Source organism: Molossus molossus, unplaced genomic scaffold, assembly GCF_014108415.1.
Source record: "Molossus molossus isolate mMolMol1 unplaced genomic scaffold, mMolMol1.p scaffold_m16_p_1, whole genome shotgun sequence".
NCBI lineage: Eukaryota > Metazoa > Chordata > Mammalia > Chiroptera > Molossidae > Molossus > Molossus molossus.
This window is the reverse complement of record NW_023425344.1, coordinates 36,121,756-36,149,353: the sequence shown is the minus strand read 5'-3', so window position 1 is coordinate 36,149,353 and position 27,598 is coordinate 36,121,756. Positions and strand designations below refer to the sequence as shown.

The following is a 27,598-nucleotide window of genomic DNA, read 5'->3' as shown; positions in this document are numbered from 1 at the left end:
CTACTCCATAGCAACCACTGCCAAGATGACGCTGCCTTTGGGGAAGACAGAACTGTCACTGGCCAGAAAGACTGCGCTCGTGCCAAACACAACAGAATGGATGAAACCTGGTTTTCATGCTCTCGATCATCTCATTCAAAGGAAAAAACCTTTCCATTGCCAGCCTGAATTACGTTCTAAGGGCCCTAATAGTTCCTCATCTCCCCTTTATCCATATGACTTTCAGAAAATAATCTATTTTTTTTTCTTTTTTTTTTTAATGATCACAATTCAATCACTAGTCTTATATTTACTAGTACTTGTCTTTTTTTTTTTTTATCCTCACCCGAGGACATTTTTTGATATTTTTTGTTCAGATAGAGTGAGAGGGAGAGAGAGAGAGAGAAACATCGACGTGAAAGCGACACATCGAGTGGTTGCCACCCACACGACCCAACCAGGGCCGGGGACAAACTGCAACCAAGGTACGTGCCCTTAGTGGGAACCGAACCCAGGTCTCTCCGGACCGCAGGCCGACGCTCTAACCGCTGAGCCAAACTGGCCAGGGCTCAGAAAATAATCTAACATCTAATTCATACTATGGGGTTCCTGCTCCAAGTCATTTACATTTGCATTCTAACATCCTTCAAAGTCTTAAATCTGAATAAAGCTCAAAAAGTGAAATGTCAAGAGTTTGCTAGGAAAGTGTGAGTGCAGAGGCCTTACTGGGCGGGCTCCTAAAACCACCTCTGCGGAAAGTAGATTTTCCAGCCTTGACAATGTGTCTTCTCTTGCTGTAATTAATGCCTCTTTTCCAAGGGTAAGTACAAAAAGTCCTTTATGCCCCCCTTGCCATTCTGGCCCATTATTTAAGCTGCCACCTGTATTTTCTCTGATCGTGTTCCATTAAGCTTGGAAATCTCCCTGAACAAGAGTTATCACGCGGTGCGGAGTCTGGGCTTCCAGGACACAGTGCTGGCCACAAAACAGACAAGATTGTCGCCCTGGCATGTCTGGCTCAGCGGTTAGAGCGTCGCCCACAGACCAGAGAGTCCTGGGTTTGGTTCCACTAAGGGCATGTACCTCGGTTGCAGTTTGTCCTCGGCCCCTGGAGTCGTGTGGGTGGCGGCCACTTGATCTGTCTCTCTCACATCAATGTTTCTCTCTCTCTTCCTCACTCCCTAAAAAAAAAACAGATTGTCTCCCTGACCAGTTTGGCTCAGTGGTTAGAGTGACAGCCTAAGAGTTCGAGGCCATCGAAGAGTCAAGGGTTTGATTCCCGGTCAAGGGCATGTGCCAGGTTTGATCCCCAGCCCTGGTCAGGGTTGTGTGGGAGGCTGCCGGTCAGTGTCTCTCTCACATAGATATCTCTCTCTCTCTCTCTCTCTCTCTCTCTCTCCCCCCCTCCCTCCGTCCCTTCCTCTCTATCTAATAATCAATCAAAAATATCCTTGGGTGAGGATTAACAAAACAAAAAAAGATTATCTCCCAAACAAGAGGCCATCACCAGTCATTGCCCCATCTTTCAGAGATATCATAGACCATCAAGGCACACGCTGCCCGCGACTACTGAGCCATTCTCTCCACAACCGAAAGTCTCGTTCACTAGTGTAGCCCCAGGGCCTAACACAGTGCCTGGAACTTCACTTAACGAGCACTGGCAAATGCTTCTTAAATAAATAACTTTTTATGAACAAATGACTTTTTCCATTCTCACTTCAACTTGTGGCCCACAGAGTTGGGCCAATCCCTAAGTCTGTCAGACTAAAGTCTTGGCCCTGAAACTTGTCCTCTGGTCTGAGAAGACAGAAGAGAAAACCACAAATCAATTGCAAACGAATCCCATTCATCGATGGCACTCAAGATCTTCTGATAATTGTCCAATGACTAAAAACCTTTTCTAAAACATTTCACATCCCATTTCAATACATTATTTTGGTTGTATCACTAAAATCATGGCTTATACCATATTGAAATAAAGCAATAGCATACCGATTTATCATATTTTTTTATTTCTCACCCAATAGAAAATAGAGTTAGCTGCTCAGTTTTGATATATAATTGCCAGTGATACCATAAAAAATATGATATTCATGCTAGCACCCAGTGGGCAGTTTTTTAAAGAGTGCAACTGTCCCATCTTTAAAGTTAAAAAAATTAGTTTCTGCTTTATATTCAAGGCCCCTGTGGACTCACTGTACTAAGGCCAACAAACGTCACTGCATTGGCATTTAAATGGCATATACCTGAATGTCATCTGCATAGTTCGCATTTCAATGACCGAATGCAGTTTGTAATGGTTCCTTAAAAGTTCCGTTTTATTTTACCCTTAATTATTCAAAGTCACACTACTAAGAAACCTTCCACTCAACCCAAACTTTGTAGAATGCTATTGGTAGCAATCTGCCTCATGGTTTGTGGGGTACCTAAAAGTGAATTCGAATCATCTTCAAATTGTCTTGTTACTTAGGAATATAGCAGGTGAAGCACACAGCTGGGCTAATGAGGAGTGTTGTAATTGATCTCATGAGTTTCTCTTCCCCATATTCATTTTATTATTAATGATCCCTGGATTATAGGTTCAGTAGATATTTGTTAAACTAATCCACCCGTGGATGACATGACTAAGTTACATCTCTCGTGTAGTTCACCACACTTCTATTATTGCCTGGCATAACTCTCTATAACTCTCTATTATAGGTATTTCTCCCCACCCCCAAATTAATATATTTAATCTCTTCAGTTGATATATGGCATTTTCTCCTACATTTGCTGTATGACTCATTTTTTTCCTTTTCCCATCATGTCTGCTCTCTATGATGGAAATCACCAAGGAATGCAACTGGACATGACATTAAGCTTCATCAGAGCCAGAATGCTGTCCATAACTATATCCCCACAGTATGTGCTGTACCTGGCCCACAGAAGGTACTCACTAGATGAGTATTCTGAGTACATGAATGAATGAACGAACCAATAAAAAAAAGAACTGATGCTATAGGCCATGGAGGAACAAAAGAAAACAAGATAGATTAGTCCAAAATAAAAGGCCTTGGAAGAAGACTGCGTGGTGTAGTGTATGAACAGGTTCCTTACCTGTAGCACTTAAGACATCTGGATTTGTCTGGGGAGCAACTGAAATAATTAAGTAAAAAAGCTCCATGAAAATGGTAAAGTACTACTCAAAGACAGCATCTTGAATATGGTGACAAATGAATTGTGAATACTAAACTAAAGCTAGCAATTCAGCTACAGCATGGAATTGTAGCAATCACAGGGCTAACCCAGACAGGGGTGAAGTCAGTATTTACAGAATGACTTCCTGGCCCTGCTCTGGGCCTCACAGAACGGAGATGTTGAAAGACATTGCTGAACTTGGGAATCTGGAAGGAAAGCATTTTATTGCAAAGAACCTACAGATACAGAGCACTCTTTTTCTCGATTTTATTGTTTGATATTAAACCAATAATACAAAAACCAATATTTGCCCAGATAATGAAGTAAGAGCTTTTCATTTTTCAGTCACTAAGGTTAAAGCGTGTATACCCAGAAGAAATGAGGACAGGTCAGCCTCCTTTGGATTTGTGGATTCTTTCCAAAATTTATTCTAGACTACTTACTACTCCCTGGTGTGGTGACAGTTCACATCAGACTTGAGAAATGGCAAGTGGCCAGACACGGTACAGAGCAAATAAACACAGGTGACCTTTTTCCAAATCAGGGCATGCATTTCCACGTCCAATTCCAAAAAATAATTCTGATATGTAAGCACTTTACTTAGTGAGATTTTAGACATGGCCTTTTAACATATAATGCAAAGTAATTGTTGCATGGTTTTATTATACACTGACTATTCCAGGAATGCATTTACTGTGTAAATCAAGGCACAACTGTAAGATTTTTGTTCAAAACTTGACCAGAACTGTCCACCATTTCAGAAAATTATATCCAGTGACAACACTGGGATGATGTTGCCCATATAACACACACGGGTCTTCACTGGGAGTCATGAGTCTACATCCAGTGAAAGCATCTGATGACTTAATTCCACCTTCCAGGATGGTTGCACTCAAGCATTTTTATTACAATACATTTTATTTCATTTAAAAGTGCCTTTCATTTTTCTGCTTCATTTTACAGTTAGGGTACTGTGTTCATTGTTGACAAATATATATGCATATATGCACGACCAATGAGAAGAGAGTGATGAAGGCAGGGCTGCAGGGCGGTGAGAGCAGGGAGGGGGGTCAAGGGGGAAGGAGGAACATCTGTAGTACTTTTAATAAAGATAAATTTAAAATAAAAAAGTATATATGCAATAGAGGTCATATTAACTTTAAATTTCATTTCAAGAATAGTCAGAATAAAATATGTGTTTAAAAAGGGGACACTGGCCCTGGCTGGTTTGGCTCAGCAGTTAGAATGTGGCCCACAGACCAAAGGGTCACGGGTTCAATTCTCGGCCCTGGTCAGTCAGGGTCGTGCAGGAGGCAACCAATCGCTGCGTCTCTCACATCAATGTTTCTCTCTCTCCCCCTCCCTTCCATTCTATCTAAAATAAATCAATAGAAAAATATCCTCGGGTGAGGATTAAAAAAAGGGGGAGCATTGACCCTGGGAAGGTTAAGAGAACCACTAATCTCATCCAGCCTTCTCACTCTACAGTGAGCAAAGGCTCAGAGAGGTGAGCAACGTGCTCCAGGCCACAGAGTCAGCTAATGACCAAACTGACACCAGGTTCTCCTTACAGCACACTGCTCTGCTTCAAAGTGACAACTACATGCCCTGGCCAGTTTGGCTCAGCGGTTAGAGCGTCGGTCTGCGGGTCCGGAGAGACCCGGGTTCAGTTCCCGCTAAGGGCACGTGCTTCAGTTGCAAGTTTGTCCCCAGCCCTGGTTGGTCGTGCGGGTGGCAGCTACTCGATGTGTCTCTTCACGTCGATGTTTCTCTCTCTCTCTCCCTTTCTCTCTCTTCCTCCCACTCTATCTGTACAAAAAATGGAAAAATATCCTCGGGTGAGGATAAAAAAAAGTGACAACTACACACACAGAGTGGGGAAAATCAACCGCACACTTCAGGGTGAGTTGGCGACCATCAGACCCAAGAGCAGGGACTGAGGCCGTCTCCCCCTTGTCTCCAGGGACAGATGTTTTAGAGAAATTTGTTTTCCCCTGAAAAGCCTCCGGTGCGGGCTTGGGCCCCGAGCTGATGTGCAGTGCGCTGTGGCTGATGCAGTTTCTTTCTAAAAGGCACATGGCGAGAGCAGCGGTTTGTCAGGTTCACATTTAAGGCCAGCTTTAAAGTAAAAAAAACCCAAAAAACTAGAAAGACCATTGCTTATCGTGAGAAAGCTGCATTCCATCACTATCTTGAGTTTACAACAGTACTTCACAGTGAGGAACTTAAAGGATGTCCCCTCAATTTAAAACCAATAAACGGTGTCCCTAGTGTTAGGCCTTGAGTGTGGGTATTTTTAGTCAGAGTTCATAGGGGGTCTGAATTCATAAACAAGTAGGAGGAATAGGTAAAGGGCATGTCCCAGGTGGCTTTTATATTTAACACGTACATTAAAGCTGTATGAAACATTCCCAGGAGCTAAACACAAGGTAATTAACATTTATCTCAATGCTGGCTTCTATCCAAATCACTGCTCCCCATTTATGAAGCAAGAAAATTCTCTCATCTCAGTAACTTCGACATCCAGTATTCAGCTAATTCAGACCGGGCACCCGAGGTAGGAAGACAGGAGCGAGCCAATGACCTGCAGTCTCTTGACGCACCGTCATCTGGCCTTTATATTTAGCTGAAGTCACCATGACTGCTTCCATTCCCCAACCTGAGATTAGGGCTGTCTTCCAAACTCAAAAGCAAAATAAAACACCCAACATTGTTTGCAAGTTAAAGCTAATACCACCAACTACGATATTCATGATCAACTGATCAATTTGTAAAATAAAATCTCTCCTCTGTCTTTTGGACTCGGCATGCTAAAAGGTTATCCATTCTTGTTGATACAGTTGCCATATAAGGGCCTAGGACTTCAGGAGGAGAATCCTGTACTGATTAATGAACTCTGCTTTAAATGAATATGATCCTAAACACCTATGCAATCGTTTTTATCAAATTAATGGAATTTGTATCTATATAATTAAAAAAATGCAATATATCTGAAGTTACAAATGTGTTAAGCCAAAACATTTAACTCTCTGTGTGGAGTGATACACAGAATTGCCTTTTCACATTATCTTAAGTGAGGTGGGAGGCGGACCCAGCAGGCAGGCGGGCACCGGGGAGGCCGGCTGTTGCAGATGTACTGTGGCAAAGGAGCATGTCTGGTGGTTTCAAAACCCTGCAGAGAAAAAAAAAAAATCAGTTTGTTATGGTCACTTCTTAACGATTTCTTTTGGTAGGACCTAAATGAAGCAGGGTGCTTAATCTAGGTTTACATCCATAAAATCTCTCCATTAGAGGTTCCTCCTATTCACTCATGGGATCTGCTCAGGTACCACCTGCCCAGAAATGAAAGGTGTCAGGTGGGGGTACAAGATGTTCCCTAAGAAGCAAAACATTCATTTTGCTGCACATGCTGAGTATTTAAAGGAGCAGTAGCCCAGCTGGTGTGGCTCAGTGGTTGAGCGTCGACCCATGCACCAAGAGGTCGCCGGTTGGATTCCCAGTCAGGGCACATGCCCAGGTTTTGGGCCTGATCCCCAGGGTGGGGTGTGCAGTAGGCTGGCAATCAATGTTTCTATCTCTCTCTCCCTCTCCCTTCCTCTCTCTCTAAAATCAATTTTTAAAAAAAGAAAAGAAAAAAATATTAAACTACTGGCAGAAAAGTTTAAAAAAAGAAACGGAACATTAAAAAAGCAAAAGAAAATTGTTCTATCTACACCATCCCACTTACTTGGCAATGCACATCTTATTGGAGAAGGGCTCCGGCTTCGAGACAGCTGGAAAATATGAAAGCAGAATGGGAATTACACAGTAGATGGAGTTGGATGGATGAATCCTTTTGACTTTTTTCTTCTTCCTAAAACATCAGCTAAATAGTTGCTCTGAGACATTTTAGAACTATCATTTCCCCTGCTAAGGCTGAGCACTGTGTTTCCTTTTTCACTTCCTGAAGTAAGTGAGCACTCAATTTAGTTTAAATTCTATTATTAATTAAAAGTTGGGCCTAGTTTTCTGTTGCTTTTTGTTGTTGCTGTTTAATGGTTGCTAAATACTTTGAGATTGAATGCTTGGTGGTCATATTGAATTCAAAGCTTCCCAGAAAAGAATTATTAATTAATTAATTAATTAAAATTCAAAACGGTCAGCCCCGCCAGTGTGGCTCAGTGGACTGAGCATCATCCCATGGACTGAGAGGTCCCGGTTCCATTCCCAGTCAGGGCACAAGCACAGGTTGCGGGCTCAACCCCCAGTAGGGGGAGTGCAGGAGGCAGCCAATCACATCGATATTTCTCTCCTCCTTCTTCCTCTCTCTCTAAAAAATCAATAAAAACATATTGAAAACTCAAATGGTCAAATACTGTCTGGCAGATCCTTTATATGAATTACCTCATGTGTCCAGGAGAGTCACTAGGCAGCCAGAAAAATACTAATTTTCCAAATCTCACCTTTGCTTTCACTAAGAAAAGGCCACCACCTGAACCTGCAAACCTGTTACAGCTCAGAAATGACTGACTACAAGCATCACTCTTGCTCTGGGCTCTGAAACACATCAGTTAAACACTCACAAAGATGGAAGCTGTTCTGCATGCAAGACCTCAACTAAGCCAAAGACCAGAGTAACCAAAAATATTTGTATTTTATTTTGCAGGTGTACTAGTTTGGCTGGAAGGAGAGAATGAGGGAAAGGGACAGAACTGTGGCCACAGTTTCACCTTTGAGAATATATTTTATGCTTATCTAAAGTTTAAATTACTTTGTTCTCCCTGTGCACACAGTGGGAAGGAGAGAGGAGGTGGGTCAAACACACTGAGGGGCTCTTTACAGAAGGACGGTGCCCACTGATAGCCTTCCAGTGCATGTCTGGAGGTGAAATTTGCCATGGATGTCAGCACAGTAGATGCCTAATTGGTTCTTTCTTCTGATATGCCATTTCCTCTTAGAATGAGGAGAATTGTGATCCTTGCAGTATAAAAGTCTCAAGGTTTCCTTTTTATTTATCAGTCTACTAAATGCACTACTCTTTTGCTATTATTTACTGTAAATACTTAGTCCTGGATAAGGACAATTAAGTTATATTAAAATCTCCAAGAGGAAAGAAACTGTGTCAGAATCATGCCTTTCCCACTCTCTGTCCATTTCCTTCATCTAGACTTTTTCCCCCAATTTCCCAGCTCACTGAAATTCTGCCAGATGCAATACAACTCCCCTGGGCACCCCGTCCTCATCATTGAACCCGGAAGGTGTCTTACCTCCTCTGATTACTCTAGCACTGCCTGTTTTATGAACCCAATCATATACCACATTCAATTACTTTGTTTAAATTATACTTATCTTCCTATAGTGAAACCCATCCAGGGAAGAGATCATGTGTTGGTTATTTTTGTGTCCCAACGCCTGCCCCCATCTAAGATCCATCAGATGCAGAAGGGATGTTTGAGGAAGACATAATCAAACATAATGGAGTAGATGGAGCAACAAGAGATGCTCACCAAACTCAGTGAGAAAGGTGAGTGTTATTTCTGCAGGTGTTTTTGTTCATGTTTTGCTAGGGGACAGGGGTTAGAAGTTTGGGGCGAGGGCTACATCCCTAGGAGTGGACTGTTACCAAATGTGGTTCTCCTTCTCCACCACTTTCTCTAAAACAAGGTTGGGACAAATATTTTTAAAATTTTATGTGAAGGAACCACACATTGTTAGCTTGTCTGGTGTCCATATGTCTTGGTCCAACCTTGTATCCAAAAGGCATTGACTAAATATTATTTGCTGAATAAATAAACAGTGATGAATCATAACAATGTTTTTAGTTTTCAGAGATGTTATTGCTACTATTTTTTTTTTCTTTGACAGAAGTATTAGTAATCCTCCCAAGAACAAATATAAAAGACTAATCTCATTCTTCCCACTTTGAGATTGGGAAGAAAATTAATGCCTGCAGTGCCCTTTATACAGTACTGAAACCCAGACCATTTGCTCAATTTCTCCAAGTCACACAGTATGTTCCAGAGGCAGCCGGGACCTGTGCTGAGATCAGTCGACTAAGGTGTCCCGTTCTCTGTTCAGAAGGATAACTGATCTCTAAAAGCCCATTTTCTTTCAAAATAAAAATAAAACTATGAAATAAATAAAGTCTATTCATCTTTCAACTAATTCTGAAAAAAAAACAGCCTCTACTTCTTCTTTCTAGATGATCAGTTCCTTAGTCCAAGGTAGTATAAAACCAGCTTGGGCTATTGCGACAGGTTCTCTTTCTACCTACAGACTTATAATCACCTCTTTTATAGGCTACCGTTGACTTAAAAAATGTCAACCATAGGATGATTTTGTGCAAAATGATGAGATATGTACCATGCTTAAACCAATATGGCTACGGGGACAGATAGGACTTAAACTCCTGCTTCGACTTCGGCTTACAGGTCGCACCGAATTCCACTACAAAGAGAGAGAAAGGAAAATAGTCAATAGCTCATGAATGCTCACATGGCTTAGACACAAAATGCATAGCCCACAGATAGAGGTTTTGCTGATAGGATTACACTTGCCCATTACCAATCATCAGCATGAGGTACACTCCTCTCATTTACTCTAGCTGGCCCATATTTGACAATACTTTAGGGTATTTCTCAAATAAAATCCCATTACAATGAACTTTGGGATATTCAAATTCTTGGTGCTAGAATTTTGTTTTGATGAATAAGTTGTTACAAATCACATTCAGTTTGCAATGTGGAAGAATGTACGCTCCCTGTGGGCAGGGATTTCAGTCTGTTTGGTTCACTGCCAAACACCCTGCACTGGTCATAAATGACTACAGAATAACTATTGTTGAAAGAAATGAATTGAGTGACTGAGTAAATCAGCATTGCTGCCCACCTACTCTTTAATTAAATTAATCAGTAAAAAGAAAACTATATTCATTATAATGAAATTTCACTAGTAAAAAAGCCTTCTAAAAATGTTCCTTTCAATCAACTCTTTCCTTCTTCAAGTTCTTCCCTTTAAGGGTATACTCTTTTGTATCAGGAGTTTAAGCTTGGGCAAATGTTGGTGACATGCTTGATGGGAGAGAAGGAAATTAAAAGGCAGTTGCTGTTTGCTGTAGAACACAATAGTGGCTGTTTCTTCTCCTTCCCTTCTAAATCGTCCTGCAGACAGTCCACAATATTTTCTTAACAGAGGGTGATTATTGTAGGGGCAAGAGCATGTTTTATGAGCACATTGGTTGTATATCGGATATAGCTGTCAGATCAATACAATCCAGTTTCTATGGGATCAACTTTCATTGCACAAAGTATTTTACTGAGATAAAGTTAGCTAAAGTGGGCTGCTTCCGCTCCAAAATCCCTTGTCTGGAGTTCTGTTAAAATACACTCTTCCCTTCTCCCCCTACATGGGTGAGTGCTGCCATCAAGCACATCCCGTTCTCCAGCTCAAAGACAGCAGACACTGAAACCACCCATGGTGGCTCTGATCTGGACTGAGAAGCTTCACTCCAGAATTTACTGTCTTTCTAGGAAGGGCGGGGTCAAAACTCCATAATGTTCATTCTACAAAATGTCCGAGCACTCGTGGCCACCAGTTCCAGTCCCCAGTCCCCAGTCCCCACTCTAACACACACCCACACTTGCATATCTAAGACTCTATTTTGAAGGCTGCCCAATTATTTAACAGATTAAAAACATTCTACAATCACTGTACGCAGGAAGCGACATTCCAAACGGATTTGTTCCTCTCTCCCCACCTCCTCTGCCTGGTTTTCCCCATCCCTCCCCTCTCCACACATCATATCAAGGAGAGGAAAATGGCACATTCGTCGTTTTCCAACATGGAGAACTGTCAGTATAACTTTGGCAAACTGTTATCTGAAAGTTAATCATTTTTAAATGCTTCGAGTTACAGAGAGCCTCCCACAAGGTGAGCTCAAAAGGTTTGGCCCTTATAATAGCTTAATGTTTCTAAGATGGGGGAGGCAGGTAGGACAAGTTCTATCTTATAAATAAAGCAACAGGCACAGAAATTAGTGCCAGGAAATTATAAAGAGACATGGACAAATCAAAGAAAGGAATGTGTTCCTTCCCAGCCAATCCCTTTCCTCTCCTTTGTATGAAATCTTATCAAGCAACTTTTTATGAACTTCTTTTATAGAATCTCTGGGTTTATAAATATTCTCGAACTTGTGAATCAAACACTTGGGATGAAATGTCACTATGCAAGGCCACCGTACAAAAGCCCCTCTCTTGGTGACAGCTTCTCCCTTCATAAGGACAATGTCATTCTCCATGAGGGCAGGCCACACGTGATAGAAGACCAAGGGTGCAGTGAAATCGGAATCATAGCTGCGACGGTACCTATGTTAAACACACAAAAGGAGATAGAGAAGTTAAGCAATTATGTAGCATAACAGGGGGGTGGGGGTATCAGTGTAAATTTCCATTTTGATTATGCTCAGATCTAGATAAATATGGATCCTGATTCTGCTATTAAAGAGATGGTTGTGGGCTGTTAGAATAGGAGCCAGTGATAACGAGGACCTGCATGAACTCACTAAGAACAAGCCATGTGAGACTAATTTTGTCCTTCTCTTCTCTGATTATAAGAGTTGCAATCCAGGGAAATTCTAGAGACCATGTGAAGTCCCATAGGGTTCCAACAGGAATTCTCATGCTATCTTTGTGGACAAAATAGGAGAAATACAAGTGAATGATTCACTTAAGTAGTTGGGTTGGAAACTGCTTCAGTGATCATATCCAAAGGGAGGTAATGAATGGGTCCGTGAGAACATGAATGAAGGTGCGAGGGGCTCTCTCAATCCTGTGATAAACCAAAGTATGCATCAATGATCTGCATGAAATATAGAAAAATCTATAAAGGTAGGGGTGGGTCAGAAAAAAATAACAGATGACAGTATCAAAAAATAGCTCGACTGGCTGGAAAAAATAAGCTGAATCTAGTAAGATACCATGAATGTGGATCCTATGGGGTCCTGCAATTGAGTCTAAAAAGCATTTAACTACAAAGTTAAAGGTACTAAATGTACAGGCATGGCCCAAGTAAAAATATAATAATAGAGAAAAAAGGGGCAGATGAGGTGGAGAGAGAGAAGCCAATCAATTTTCGAAGGTTGCTTCCTGTGTACAGTGGTTGAGTGAACAGTGTGATGGCTGGGGGGAAAATGAGCTGAATTAATAGAGAATAAGAATGGAAATGGTGTCAGTTCAAACCCGGGGACTACATTCAGTGTGGACATTTTCTTTTAAAAGAATGCTCAGAAGAGCATGGAGCGCAGGCCAAGGAGCAGATATATTTGTCAAGAAGTCTCCACCCCTACCCCCTTCATGTGGAACAAACCTGAAGGCATGAGGCCAGAAGAAGAATTCGAGTAATTGCTTTTAAATGTGCGAAAGGCTGCCAGCATTTGTGTTTTGTTTTGTTTAAAAATTATTAGACTTGTGCTGTGGAGTCCTAGAGGTAGAACCAACTCCAATCATTACTAGGAACTCCAGTTTCTACTCCAAAGCCAACCAGGAGTCCAGTCCCCAGAGAGCCCCAGAGGCTGCGTGCTCCTTCTGATTAAAGGCTGCAAGCAGGAGGTCTGCCAGAGGTCTATGAAATGTGCAGATTCCATAAACCAAAATGGATGAATAGTTCTTCCTTTTTTTGTTGCTTTCAATCCTCAGTGAGGATATTTAGAAAGAGGAAGGGAGTCCTGGCCAGTTTGGCTCAGTGATAAGACCATCGGCCAGTGGACCAATGAGTCTCGGGTTCAATTCCGGTCAAGGGCATGTACCTCGGTTGTGGTTCATCGCCGGCACTGGTCAGGGTCATGCGGGAGGCAACCACTTGATGTGTCTCTCTCACATCAATGTTTCTCTCTCTCTCTCCCCCTTCTTCCCTCCCACTCTATCTGAAGATAAATAAAAAAATATCCTCAGGTGAGGATTTAAAAAAAAAAAAAGAAAGAGGAAGGGAGAGAAAGAGAAACATCAATGCAAGAGAAACATCAATCGGTTGCCTCCCATATGCGCCCTGTTCGGGGATAGAACCCACAGCCTAGGTATGTACCCTGACTGGTAATCGAACCTACAACCTTTTGGTGTACAGGACAATGCTCCAATCAACTGAGCCACCTGGCCAGGGAAGTGGATGAATATTTCTGAGTGGGACCATGTACCCTCTAAAGGAAAAAGGGATTTTTAAAAGAGGGATGCAGATATGTTGTTTAAGAGAATCGAAAAGGTCCAGCTGCTGTGTAATGTTCTAATATTCAGCTCTTCCTTGAGTGGACGCACAGCAGGAGCAGTGATCTGAAAGAAGCTAGAAACAAGGCAATGGCAAGAAAATATGACTGCCTGAAACACCATCACTGTGATTTTCATAAGCTCAGGAAAGGTACATGATCTCTATCATCAACAAGTTTATAGGAATATGGGGCTGCCACCAACCCATCGCTCTGTGGCCTGAACAAAGACCCAGAGCTAACATTTCCTGAGTATACATGATATGCCAAGAAGTGTCCTTAAGTACTTGATCTGAATGATCTCAACCAATCTTCTCCAGAAGTGGGGATTAATATTTTCCCCATTTGACAGAGAGGAGACTAAGGAACAGAAAGAATAAGCAACATGCCCAGATTGCCCACTAATTAGTTCTGGAGCCAGGATTGGAACCCAGGTAGCTTGACACCAGAGCCTCTGTTCCTAACCACTTGGTCGCCTCCAGATAATCTCCAGCTGTATCATAAGATCTCATAAAATTTCAGTAAAATGTGACAAATTAATTTAATTTCTTCTCATTTATACAGGAAATGTTTACCATGTAATACTTGGTAAAACCCTAATGGTCCTAGATAAAAACGCCTATAACAGTCGTTTTCAAGTGTAAGTGTGCATAAAGGACACTTGGGAGCTTGTTAAATTACAGATTCCTAAGCCCACTCCAGACTGACTGCATGTAATAGCATTGAGTGTGATCCAGGAATGTGCATTTTTAACAAATATCTTGAGCAATTCCGATGCAATGATCTATACACCATACTTCAAGAAACCCAGCCTAAATAATGCAATAGAAACCAATAAAAGCAGCAACAACAACAAAAATCTGATTTAAAAATGGGCAGAAAAGAATGTATATGCATATTTGCACAACCAATGGACACAGACATTAGGTTAGGAAAGCAGGAGGTGGGAGGGAGTGGGGAGGAGGGTTCGATGGGGGAAAAGCAGAGACATCTGTAATACTTGCAACAATAAAAAACAAACAAACAATAAAACTGGACAAAGAATCTGAATCAACATTTTTTCCAAAGAAATACAGATGGCCAACAGGTACATGAAAAGGTGCTCAACATCATTAATTATCCATGAAATTCAAATCAAAACCACAAGGAGATATCACCTCACACCTGTTAGAATGGCTATTATCAAAAAGAAATAAGTTTTGGTGAGGATGTAAAGAAAAGGAAACCCTTGTGCACTGTTGGTGGAAACATAAGTTAGTGCAGCCAACAGTATGGAGGTTCCTCAAAAAATGAAAAATAGAGCTACCATATAATTCAGTAATTCCACTTCTGGGTATTATCTGAATAAAACAAAAACATGAATTTAAAAATATATATATGTATGCCCATGTACACTGCAATATTATTTACAATAGCAAAGATATGAAAATAACTTAAGTATCCATTGATGGATGAATGGATAAAGAAGATGTGATAGGTATATACAGTGGAATATTACTCAGCCATAAAAAGAGTGAAATTTTGCCATTTGCAACAACATGGATGGACTGACCATAAGGGCATTAGCTAAGAGATATAAAACAGACAGAGAAAGATAAATACCATATGATCTAAAAAAAACAAACAAAAATCAATCTCATAAATATAAAAAACAGATTGGAGAGGATTCCAAAATGGCGGCAGAGTGAATGGAAGATACACAGACCGTCTCCCAGGACCAAACTGGAATTACAACTAAAATAAAGACAAATCATCGGGGAAAAGCAACAGAAAAGCAGCTTGCGAGGACCATATAACCAGGGACACTGACTCGAATCTGGTAGGGTTGTAGAGGCGCAAGAGGGATCTGGGAGCCCACAGACAGCAGCGGCCTTAGCTGTGAGCAGCGCCCTCGGGTTACACTCCCAGGCGGCTCCACAGCTCAGAGCCGGCACAGATGCTAAAATAGCCACAGCCACTCACCTTGGGCTCCGGCAGAGGGAGGGCAAACTGGACTGGAACTGTGTGGGGACACTCAGGACTTGGAGGGCACTCAGAGCTTTTGCTGAGTTGTAGCCACGCAAGACGGTGGCCATATTGCTCCTTCCCAGGGCTCTGGGGAGAGGCAGGGGCTCCTCCCTCGGAGATTCAACCCCACCCAAGTGGACCATTGAAATGCAAATTAAGGCTCATTAACAACCAGTATCTGCCCCACCCTCAAGAAATTCTCTTACGCTGAACACCTGCGGGAGTTTTTCATTCAACTGAGAAGCCAAGGCTCTTCAAGGAACCACTACTAATAGCCTCCAGGCAAAAAGCTAGAGGATAACTGAACCATTCCTGGGCTAGCAACTATAACTAGAAAAGTAAGACTTGACAGTGGTGTTTAACGTGGTTCCTCTCTCGCTCATCCAAACACAGGAGAGGGAGCCACAAACAGCAGAACACCAACACCCACAAGAAAAATTTGGCAGGCTCCAAAGCCCACTGTGATAGCCAAAATGGTGAAACAGAAACAAAAGCCAAATGAAAGAACAAGAAACCTCTACCAAAGATGAGATAAATGTGGAGCAGTTAAGCAAGTTAATGGAGCTAGAATTCAGAGCCATGATCTTGAGAAAGCTCAACAGCATGAGTAAGGACATCAACACCATGAGTAAAGACATAGAAATGTTGAAAATCAACCAATTGGAAATTAAAAACCACCAAGAAGAAATCAAGAATGACATATCAGAAATGAAGAACACATTGGAAGGTCTAAACAGCAGACTAGAGGAAGCTGAGGACTGGATCAGTGAATTAGAAGATAGGGCAGAAAAAAATCAACCAATCAGAAAACCAAAAGGGAAAAACAATTAAAAAACAGGATGACAGCCTAAGAGAACTGTGGGACAAATGGAAATGTAATAATATTCTCATCTTAGGAGTCCCTGAAGAGGAAGAAAATGGGCAAGGGTTAGAGAATGTATTTGAAGAAATAGTGACAGAAAACTTTCCTAACTTGGTGAAGAAAGAAGGCATTCAAGTTCAAGAAGTACAGAGAGCCCCAAGTAAGAATAACCCAAACAGGCCCACACCAAGACACATAATAATTAAAATGCCAAAAATTAAAGACAAAGAGAGAATCCTAAAAGCAGCAAGAGATAAGCAACGTTACCTACAAAGGAGCCCCCATAAATCTCTCAGCTGACTTCTCAACAGAAACACTACAGGCCAGAAGGCAGAAGCATGAAGTAATCAAGGTCATGAAAAACAAGGATCTGAATCCAAGACTACTCTATCCAGTAAGGCTATCATTCAAAATAGAAGGTCAAATAAAGAGCTTTTCAGACCAAAAAAAATAAATAAATAACAAAGGCTAAGGGAATACATTAGCAACAAACCAGCACTGCAAGAAATGTTCAAAGTACTACTGTAATTAGTAAAAGAAATAGGAGGAAAAATATAACCACACTAAACTAAAATGGCAATAAATAAGTACATATCAATTATCACCTTAAATGTAAATGGATTGAATGCTCCAATAAAAAGACACAGAGTAGCTGATTGGATAAGAAATCATGACTCATCTATATATTGTTTACAAGAGACCCACCTCACAACAAAAGACTCACATAGGTTGAAAGTGAAGGGATGGAAAAAAATCTTCCAAGCAAATGGAAAGGAAAAAAAAGCTGGGGTAGCAATACTTATATCTGATAAAATAGATTTCAAAATGAAGGCCATAACTAAAGACAAAGAAGGCCACTACATAATATTGAAAGCATCTATCCAACAGGAAGATATAACCTTGGTAAACATATATGCAGCCAATATAGGAGCACCAAAATATATTTAAAAATCTTTTGGAGGACTTCAAAGGAGAAATTGATAGCAATACAATCATAGCAGGGGACTTCAACACCCCACTGACATCACTGGATAGATCCTCTAGACAAAATATTAGCAAGGAAACAGAGACTCCAAATGAAGCACTAGACCAAATAAATTTAATAGATATCTACAGAGAATTACACCCCAAAACTACAGAATTCACATTCTTTTCAAGTGCACATGGGACATTCTCAAAGATAGACATGATAGGACACAAACTAAATCTCTACAAGTTCAAGAAGATTGAAATCAAATCAAGCATCTTCTCAGATCACAATGGCATAAAACTAGAAATCAATTGCAACAAAAACATGCAAAGACATTTGAACACATGAAGGCTAAATACCATGTTATTAAACAATGAATGGGTTACCGAGGAGATCAAGGAAGAAATTAAAAACTTCCTGGAAACTAATGAAAATGAACACACGACAACACAAAATCTATGGGATGCGGCGAAAGCAGTTCTGAGAGGGAAGTTCATAGCACTACAGGCCTACCTCAAAAAAAGAAGAAAATTTCTAATAGACTATCTAACCTCACAACTTAAAGAACTAGAAAGCAAACAAAAAGAAAAGCCCAGAGCAAGTAGAAGGAAGGAAATAGTAAAAATCAGAGCAGAAATAAATGACATAGAGACCAAAAAAACAATTCAAAGGATCAATGAAACAAAGAGCTGGTTTTTCAAAAAGATAAACTAGCTTAATGGACCCTAGCTGGACTCACCAAGAAACAGAGAGAGAGAACCCAAATACACAAAATCAGAAATGAAAGAGGAGAAGTAACAACTGACACCACAGAAATATAAAAGATCGTTGACAACTACTATGAACAATTATATGGCAACAAATTCGAATCTAAGCGAAATGGACAAATTTCTAAAAACACATAGTCTCCCAAAACTGAACCAGGAAGAGATAGAAAACTTGAACAGACCAATAACAACTAAGAAAATTGAAGAGGTAATCAAGACTCTCCCAGCAAACAAAAGCTCAGGCTCGGATGGCTTCACCATCCATGTTGGGGAGTTTTACCAAACATTCAAAAAAGAACTAACACCCATTCTCCTCAAACTATTTCAAAAAATTCAAGAAGAAGGAAGACTTCCAAACTTGTTTTATGAGGACAGCATAATTCTAATTCCAAAACCAGAAAAAGACACTACAAAGAAAGAAAACTATAGGCCAATGTCCCTGATGAACATAGATGCCAAAATACTAGTAAATAGAATCCAGCAATACCTCAAAATAATTATTCACCATGACCAAGTGGGATTCATCCCAGGGATGCAAGGCTGGTACAATATCTGCAAATCAATAAATGTGATACACCAAATAAATAAAATGAAGAATTAAAACTACATGATCATATGATCATATCAATAGAGGCTGAAAAAACATTCCACAAAATCCAACATTCATTTCTGATAAAAACGCTCAGCAATGTGGGAATAGAGGGATCATATCTCAACATAATGAAGGCCATATATGAATGACCTACAGCCAACATCATACTCAATGGGCAGAAAATAAAGCATTTCCCTTAAGAACAGGAACAAGACAGGGATGCCCACTTTTGCTACTCTTATTTAACATAGTACTGGAAGTCTTAGCCACAGCAATCAGACATGAAGAAAAAATAAAAGGAATCTAAATTGGAAAGGAGGAAGTGAAACTGTCATTATTTGCAGATGACATGATATTATACATAGAAAACGCTAAAGACTCCATCAACAGCCTACTAGACTTAATACATGAATTTGGCAAAGTAGCAGGATACAAAATTAACGTCAAGAAATTGATGGCATTCTTTTACATCAATGATGAACACACAGAAAGAGAAACTCAAAAAACAATCCCATTTATCATCGCAGCAAAAAAATTAAGATTCCTAGGAATAGCCCTGGACGGTTTGGCTCAGCAGTTGGAGCATTGGCCTGTGGACCAGAGAGTCCCGGGTTCGGTCCCCGCTAGGGGCACGTACAAAAAAAAAAAAAAAAAGATTCCTAGAAATAAACTTAACCAAAGAAGTAAAAGACTTATTTGCAGAAAACTACAGGACATTGACAAAGAAATAGAGGAAGATATAAAAAAGTGGAAGCACATACCTTGTTCATGGATTGGAAGAATTAACATCATTAAAATGTCCATAATGCCCAAAGTTATCTATAGATTCATTGCAATCCCCATCAAAATACCAATGACGTATTTCACAGAACTAGAACAAATACTTCAAAAGTTTATATGGAACCAAAAAAGACCCTGAATAGCCACAGCAATCTTGAAAAGAAGGACAAAGTAGGTGGGATCACAATACCAGATCAGGTTATACTACAAAGCTACTGTATTCAAAACAGCCTGGTACTGGCCCAAGAACAAGCAGATAGACCAGTGGAACAGAACAGAGAACCCAGATATTGACGCAAGACATTATGCTCAATTAATATTTGACAAAGGAGGCAAGAGCATACAATGAAGAAAAGACAGTCTCTTTAATAAAAGGTGTTGGGAAAATTGGACAGCTACATGCAAAAAAATGAAACTAGACCATCAACTTACACCATACACAAAAATAAACTCAAAATGGATAAAAGACTTAAATGTGACCCGTGAATCCATAAAAATTCTAGAAGAAAATGTAGACAGCAAAATTTCGGACATGATACGCAGCAGAATTTTCACTGATACATCATCTAAGGCAACAGAAACAAAGGAAAAAATAAACACATGGGACTACATCAAACTAAAAAGCTTCTGCATAGCAAAAGAAACAACCATCAAAATGGAAAGGCAACCCACCGTATGGGAGAGCATCATTGCCAATGATACATCAGATAAGGGGTTAATTGCCAAAATATATAGGGTAATCATACAACTCAACAAGAGGAAGACAAAGAACTCAATTAAAAAATGGGCAGAGGAGCTGAATGGACACCTCTCTAAACAGGACATACAAATGGACAAGAGACATATGAAGAAATGCTCAACATCATGAGAGATGCAAATTAAAACAACAATGAGGTATCACTTCACACCTGTCAGAATGGCCGCCATCAACAAATCATCAAACAACAAGTGTTGGTGAGGGTGTGGAGAAAAGGAGACCCTAGTACACTGCTGGTGGGAATGCAGACTGGTGCAGCCACTATGGAAAACAATATGGTGTTACCTCAAAACATTAAAAATGGAACTGCCATTTGACCCAGTGATCCCACTTCTAGGAATATACCCTAAGAAGCCTGAAACACCAATCAGAAAGAATATATGTACCCCCATGTTTATAGCAGCACTATTTACAATAGCTAAGATCTGGAAACAGCCCAAGTGTCCCTCAGTAGACAAATGGATAAAAAAGCAGTGGTACATATACACAATGGAGTACTATGCAGCTGTATGAAAGAAAGATCTCTTGTCCTTTGAGACGACATGGAGGGACCTGGAAAGTATTATCCTAAGTGAAACAAGCCAAGTAGAAAAAGACAAATACCACATGATGTCACTTATTTGTGGAATATAATGAACCTAACAGTCTGAGGAATAGGGTACACCCGGAGACGTGTCAGTACACACTGACAACCCTCAGAAGAGGAGGTGGTGGGGGGAGGGAAGAGATAAACCACAGAAGTTATATGCATATACATATAACCAATGGACATGGACAACAAAGCCAGGGACGGGGTTGGGTGGATGGGGAGGAGGATTTCAATCGAGTAAAAAAGGAGAAACATCTGTAACAAAAATAAAATTAAAAAAAAAAAAACAGATTGGTGGTTGCCAGAAGTGTGGGGGGGGTGGGAAAAATGGTTTAAGGAGGTCAAAAGATACAAACTTTCAGTTATGAAATAATTAAGTCAGAAGAGTTAATGTACAGAATGGTGACAATAGTTAATAATACGGTATTGCATATTTGAAAATTGCTAAAAGAGTAAATCTTAAACATTCTCAGCACAAGAAAGAAAATGTTGTAATTATGTATGGTGACGGATATTCACTAGACTTATTGGGGTGATCATTTTGCAATACATACAAATATCATGCTGTACACCTGAAACTAATATAAAGTTATATGTCAATTATACCTCAATAAAAGATTTTTAAACAATAGCCCTGGCCAGTTTGGCTCAGCGGTTAGAGCGTCGGCCTGCGGTCGGGAGAGATCCGGGTTCGGTTCCCGCTAAGGGCATGTACTTCGGTTGCAGTTTGTCCCCGGCCCTGGTTGGTCGTGCGGGTAGCAGCCACTCGATGTGTCCCTTCACATCGATGTTTCTCTCTCTCTCTCCCTTCCTCTCTCTCCCTCCCATTCTATCTGTACAAAAAATGGAAAAATACCCTCGGGTGAGGATTAAAAAAAAAAAAAAGATTTTTAAACAATAAAAAGTAATACAGTTTTGTAGTTATATAGCATCTTTCTTTTAAAATATTCCAGACAGGTGCCAGGTACTTATTAATTCTCCCCAAGATCAATATGATCAATGAAAATCATATCATCTCCTCTGAATTACATTTGACTGAGAAGGAGAATGATCCCATGAGAGGGCCCTGTCCCATAGTAACACAAAAGGATATGGCAGGACCTGGAAATTAGGTTGAATCTGTTGATTTCCCCACCCAGTGTTCTTTCTCCTACATTATTCACAGGAAATACAGACAAGATCACTTATTTATATTCCTTAGCTTCTGCTCCTATGTCTCTTACTTGCAATCATTAAAAATTTCTCCATCAGCCCCAAATGCAATATCTAGAGGTGGCTCTAAAGTCTGCATTGCAAAGGCAATGCAACAGATCTCCTGGATGAAGTTACTGAGGAGGCAAAAATCAACTTCCGGAGGGAATGAAATCTTAGGATTGACATTCATGGCTCGAATCACATCCTGAAAAACAGAAAGATGGTATCACCTTGTTACTGACCTGTGACCAGAAACGCTGGCAATCCTAAGGACATTATGACTGATGGACGTGGAAAAAGAAAATGCACAAAAGCAAGTTAAACTAGAGGAGTGCCTGTACCAGAAGGAGGGGGCCCCATTGATAGAGAAGGAGGGAAGACGGTACAAATGACACACTAAAAATTAGGAGAGTCTCAAAAGAAAACTAAGGAACCAACCCTTTGTAGCTTTTATTTATTTTCCTTTTTTTTTTTAATTCTGAGCAAGTTATATGACATGCCAACACAGAACTCTGACTTGTTCATAATCTAAACAATAACATTTATAATAGCTCGCTTTTATTGAGAGTTTACTATGTGCTGGGTCTTGTGCTAAGTAAATTATCTGCTCTCTTTTATTTAATCCTCTCAAGAACTCTATGGGGTCATGACTTTTGCATTTCCCATTTAAAGATTAGAAAACTAAAGAACAGAGAGGCTAAGTAAATGTGCAGGTCACACGGCTAGTAAGTGGCAGAGCCAGGATGCAAATCCACACCTATCTTTCCCAAAATCTTAAGCACTATGATGTCCTATCTTCCAATCTTAAGGACCCATCTAAGGCAGTAATTTTCAGCCTTTTTCACCTCATGGCACACAAACTAATTACTAAAATTCTGCAGTACACCAAAAATATATATTTTGCAGATCTGACAAAAAATATAGGTATAATTTTGATTCATTCACATTGGACAGCTATTGTTGTGTTGGCTGTTGTCATTTTTTCAATTTGACAAACTAAGAGAAAAGAAGTCAATGCCCCTGACTAAATAGTCAGGTATTTCATGTTTTAAAAATTCTTTCGGCACACCAGTATGTCATGGCACACTGACTGAAAAGAACTGATCTAAAGAATAAAACTATAAAGCTCAGAATATTTTCCCCCATCCACGTCTAAGAAAGAAACAGCCAATATTGACTGGTCTACAAAGTAAATTGAATGCTGCTCATTTCTGCTCTTCCATACATAGAAGAAGCACTGACTAGGTTTCTGAGCTATTGGAAGTCAGTGTAAACATTATTAGCAGCAAACCAGCCCCAATAAGAGACCCAACACTTACGTTGACACTGCTTTGGGAATCATACAGATCAAGATGACAAATGATATAATCCGAGACGGCATCCTCAAAGTCATTCGACCCCACATAAGACGGTGTCAAAGATTTCCTTACACGGATCTTGAAATGTCTGAATGCCATTTTAGCTACATGGAATGCTTCCTGCACATAAAAATTGCAGCAAATTTATTTGGTGAGAGGAGGGGGCAAAGAGGTCCAAAGCAAGGAATGAAAAAATTCATCAAAAAGTCAACATCATATAGGTCTTCTGATGACTAAACACAGTTGGTCAAAACTATCTTTAATCTGGGAGAAAGTATATATCTCAATGTTTAAAAGTGCATAAATACCTACATCACTATCCACATTCACTAATTTTAAGACAGTGGACCATTTTTCTGGTAATACAGAGTGCAGGACAGTACAGAAGTTCAAGGAAAGAAATCATCTGTGGTTACATAAATACTTGAAAAATGCTGCCCTGGCCGGTTTGGCTCAGTGGTTAGAGCGTCGGCCCATGGACGAGTCCCAGGTTCGGTTCCTGCTAAGGGCACGTACCTCGATTGCAGTTTGTCCCTGGCCCCTGTTGGGGTTGTGTGGGAGGCAACCAGTCAATGTGTCTCTCTCACATTGATGTCTTCCTCTCTCTCTCTTCCCCCCTCTCTCCCTCCCACTCTATCTGAAAATAAGTGCAAAAATGTCCTCGGTGAGGATAAAAAAAAAGAAAAGAAAAATGCTAGCTGATGCTATGCTCCCACAGTAGCACCATATTACTGGTCAAGAAATAAAAGAAAATTATCAATTTAGTATTTGTTATACATAGACACATATCAAGTGCTGGCCATGTTTCCTGGCATATATTAATTCAACAACTATGTATTAAATGCCTGTTACATAGTCAGCACTGGGAACACTTAGATAATCATGAAAGACATGGCCTCCTATTCACGAACTTTACCCAACTCAGTAAGCAATTCTCAAACCAAGGACTGGGGACTGGCAAATGTTTTTCTGTAAAGAGCCAGATAGTACATGTTTTAGGCTTTACTGGTCACATACTGTCTTTGTCACATTTTTTTTACAACCTTTTAAAAATGTAAAACTATTCTTATAAAGTTAGCTCTCGGGTGGTATATTTCTTAGAATACAGGTCACAGCCAGATATAGCCCACAGGTCCGAGTTTGTTAACTCCTGGCATAAATTAATAAGTATATGATAAAATTCAGTAGATTCTGATCATTCCGCTTTCATACCAATGTCCTGTTGTATTTAATATTTAACTGTTCTCATAATGGACTCTGTATCTCAATACAGTACCAAAGGAACAGACCCATTTTGGGGAATTAAGGACTATATATGAACACTTTTTAATCTGTCATATTCAAGTAGCTGATATGTTAGCAGTTTTGGTAACTACTCTTCTAATTTTTCTAAGAATGGAAGGAAATCAAATGATAGCCGTTAGCAATAATATATCCACTGGTGTATCTATTCCCATTTAGAAGATTCCATGCAAATCAACTAAGTTACATACCCATTACAGATTGTCCTACAGTGACAAATACTTCAACAAATGTCTGGTCAATATCAATATTAATACATACGAATAGTTACTGATTGTGAAAAATGATTCCTTGCAAATACTTGCAATGGAGGGAGGGAGGGAGGGAGGGAGGAAGGAAGAGAAATCCCACCCTCTTGCAGGATCTACCAGTCCTTTTAAGCTGCACTGTTCAGTTTACCGAACTGCTGTCCCCCGCTGTGCCCAAGGAGCTCTGGAGCGCAGCGGAGTGTCACATACCACTGTGGCGATGTAGATGATCCGCTGCACGGACTCGGCGTTGTCCATGCATTGCCGCAGCAAGCACTGCGCATCCAGGCGGGCCTGGGAATAGGCATCGCCGAACCGGGACAGGAGGGCAGCCTTGCGTGCCGCGCTGGACAATTTGGCGCGGTTCGGGGACGGCGTCCTGATCTTCACCATTGCGTTGGAGGGGCTGCCTGACCGGCTGCGGCTGCGGCTGCGGCTGCGGCTGCGGCTGCGGCTGCGACTGCGACTGCCATTGCGGCTGCCATTGCGGCTGCCACTGCGGCTGACATTGCGGCTCTGGGTGCGGGTGCGGCTGCGGCTGCGGCTGGGGCTGCGAGGGGCAGGGCTAGGAGACTGGCTCCTGGTGGACCTGTTGGTGAGCAAGAATCAGCAGGGAAGCACTCTGAATCACTCATCTGTCCTTGTCGGCCTCTGCTTCTCCCCACACCAACTGCAAATGATACTCGGGAGCCATGGGCGCAAGGCCGACAGCAGCTGCCTCCACGAACTTCCCCACTAGGCCTGCCAGAGGCACTGTCTCCCTCAGATGTGACCACAACCATGAAACAAGGCTATCTGCCCGGTGAATTAGAGTTGATACAGCACTCACTCACTGAGCACCTCAGTCTATCCTTCGAGCAGCCCTGTGACCGCAGCATTGATTGTGGGCCATTTTACAGATGAGAAACCCGCAGCTCAGAGAAGTTCACTGGCTATCCTGGAGTAACACAGCTAGTAAGAGCCAGAGTTAAGAACTCAGATTTTCTTTATTTCATCCCCCAACCTTGGTGAGCCTTGTGGTATGAAATGAGATGAACACTGAACAATGAGAAAGATGTGTTGTATTTCCGGCGCCACCACCTTACTGCAGCAGGAGTGACTGAAATAACTTCTCCTCTCCAGAGCCCATTTTTCACCTACATCATTTTTGTTCTATTTCAGGGTGGAGTGCGAATGGAAGATCAAGTGATCTAATACATGTGGAAGTCCTTGGCGAATTGGAAAGCACCGTATCAGTAAAACCTTTATAGTTACCAAGTACAATGGAAATTATCAGACTAGCTAGCCCAAAGGCAATGCCCCCCTCCCTCCTCACCCCCATAAGAAAAGAAATTTTGTAGAAGAAACTATGGGGCAAAAGGGAGTGCAAAGTGAATTCTGAAGGGCGTGGGGAGCCCTCATTAATAGTATTTGTCAATTTCAATGGTGCAACAAATACTCAAACTATGGTCAATCTCAAGCCACTAATGTGACATCGCTAAACTCAAAGTTAGGCAGAAATGCCCAGAATGCTTTCTTAGAGCCAGTACAAGCTAGCAGCAGCACACTGAAGGAGTGATTCCCAAAAATGAAAGACTAAGCTGACATTTAGGGGAATGGGGACCGCACACGGGGGTGGCTTTAATAACTTGATTCAGGGCTTGTTATTGTTCCGCGGGGGTAGGGGGGTAGAAAGAACAAGGAGAATGTAACGACTCCAAAGAGAAACATCCTACCTTGTCTTCACTCAACACTGTCTGAATGACCTGTCTTAACGTCTGTCCATCAATAGAAAGGGTTTTCATAAAAATGCTTACCTACACCTTCATCAAACAAAGCAATGAAAAGGAAACACCCTACAGTAAAATGGCAGTCGGTCATCTCCAGAGAGGGGATCTTAGGCCTTAAGAGAACAGAACCCTCATATCATGGAACGTTCTTCCAATATGGGTAACACCACTTGCCTTACAAGCCCACTCAAATGGTGTCAAGCCAAAGAACTCCCCTTCCTCATACCTCAGGCTCATTCTCTAAGCTTCAGTGTCAGCCCAAAATCAATTAGTGCCCAAGTATTGGCAATCCAGGAGGTGGTTTCTCTCTCTCTGAAGGGTGCAGCTAGAGAAAACACTTTACATTCAGTTTCCCATGTTGTTGTTGGGGTTTGGTTTCAAGGACGTCATTTGGCTTCCCAAGCCAGGCTTTTATCACTACCAAAAAGAACTTAAATGGAAAGATCTGTGAGAATGTGCCAGACCTTCCTTGAAGAGCAGATCTTTCAGCGCACAGAACAGCGATCTCGTCCTTCAGTGTTTGGAGCTGTTTCTCATAATCAGATATCACATCTGAGTCACACCTGTCTGAGCCGATCTTGACGGAGACAAAGCGTTTCTCAGAGTTGCGGTGATCTGATCGCCTGGGCTCCGAGGTCCTGGGCTCCGAGGTCCTGGGCTCCGAGCTTCTAGACTCTGAACTGCGCTGCTCTGTGCTCCTACGCACAGAGTTTCTGTGAACTGAGTTTCTGTGGCGGGACTCCTCCTGGGCTTGAAGAGATTTAAGCCTAAACAGAAAAAATAATAATAATTTTTTTAAGTAAAGAAAGGGAGGGAAGGAGAAAAGGTAAAAAGCAACAACTGGCATACTTAAAACAGAGGCTAGTCTACTTCATATGCCATTATTGCACAGGAAAACTCGAATGGAGATAAAGAGGAACAAACACAAATTAGCAAAGAGGACACTTGCCAGGGTTAGAGGCCCTCCCTGTCTACAGCTTGCACTGGAAAAGGCTCCTAAAGAAAACAAAGGTATG

At 41.1% G+C, this 27,598-nt stretch overlaps 1 protein-coding gene across 1 annotated transcript in view; it reads right to left on the bottom strand.

Annotated features, from left to right (window-relative positions):
• Positions 1–6,276: 6,276 nt before the first annotated feature.
• Positions 6,277–27,598, bottom strand: part of SPATA18 (spermatogenesis associated 18) — a 44,519-nt gene continuing 23,197 nt past the window's right edge. The window contains exons 6-14 of the mRNA XM_036241197.1: positions 27,047–27,349; positions 25,338–25,402; positions 25,024–25,223; positions 23,225–23,383; positions 21,935–22,110; positions 11,375–11,498; positions 9,499–9,582; positions 6,884–6,929; positions 6,277–6,328 (exon numbers count right to left, since the gene is read on the bottom strand). Of these exons, the coding sequence (XP_036097090.1) occupies positions 6,321–6,328; positions 6,884–6,929; positions 9,499–9,582; positions 11,375–11,498; positions 21,935–22,110; positions 23,225–23,383; positions 25,024–25,223; positions 25,338–25,402; positions 27,047–27,349 (1,165 nt within the window). The 3' untranslated portion in view covers positions 6,277–6,320. The remainder of the gene's footprint in view (positions 6,329–6,883; positions 6,930–9,498; positions 9,583–11,374; positions 11,499–21,934; positions 22,111–23,224; positions 23,384–25,023; positions 25,224–25,337; positions 25,403–27,046; positions 27,350–27,598) is intronic.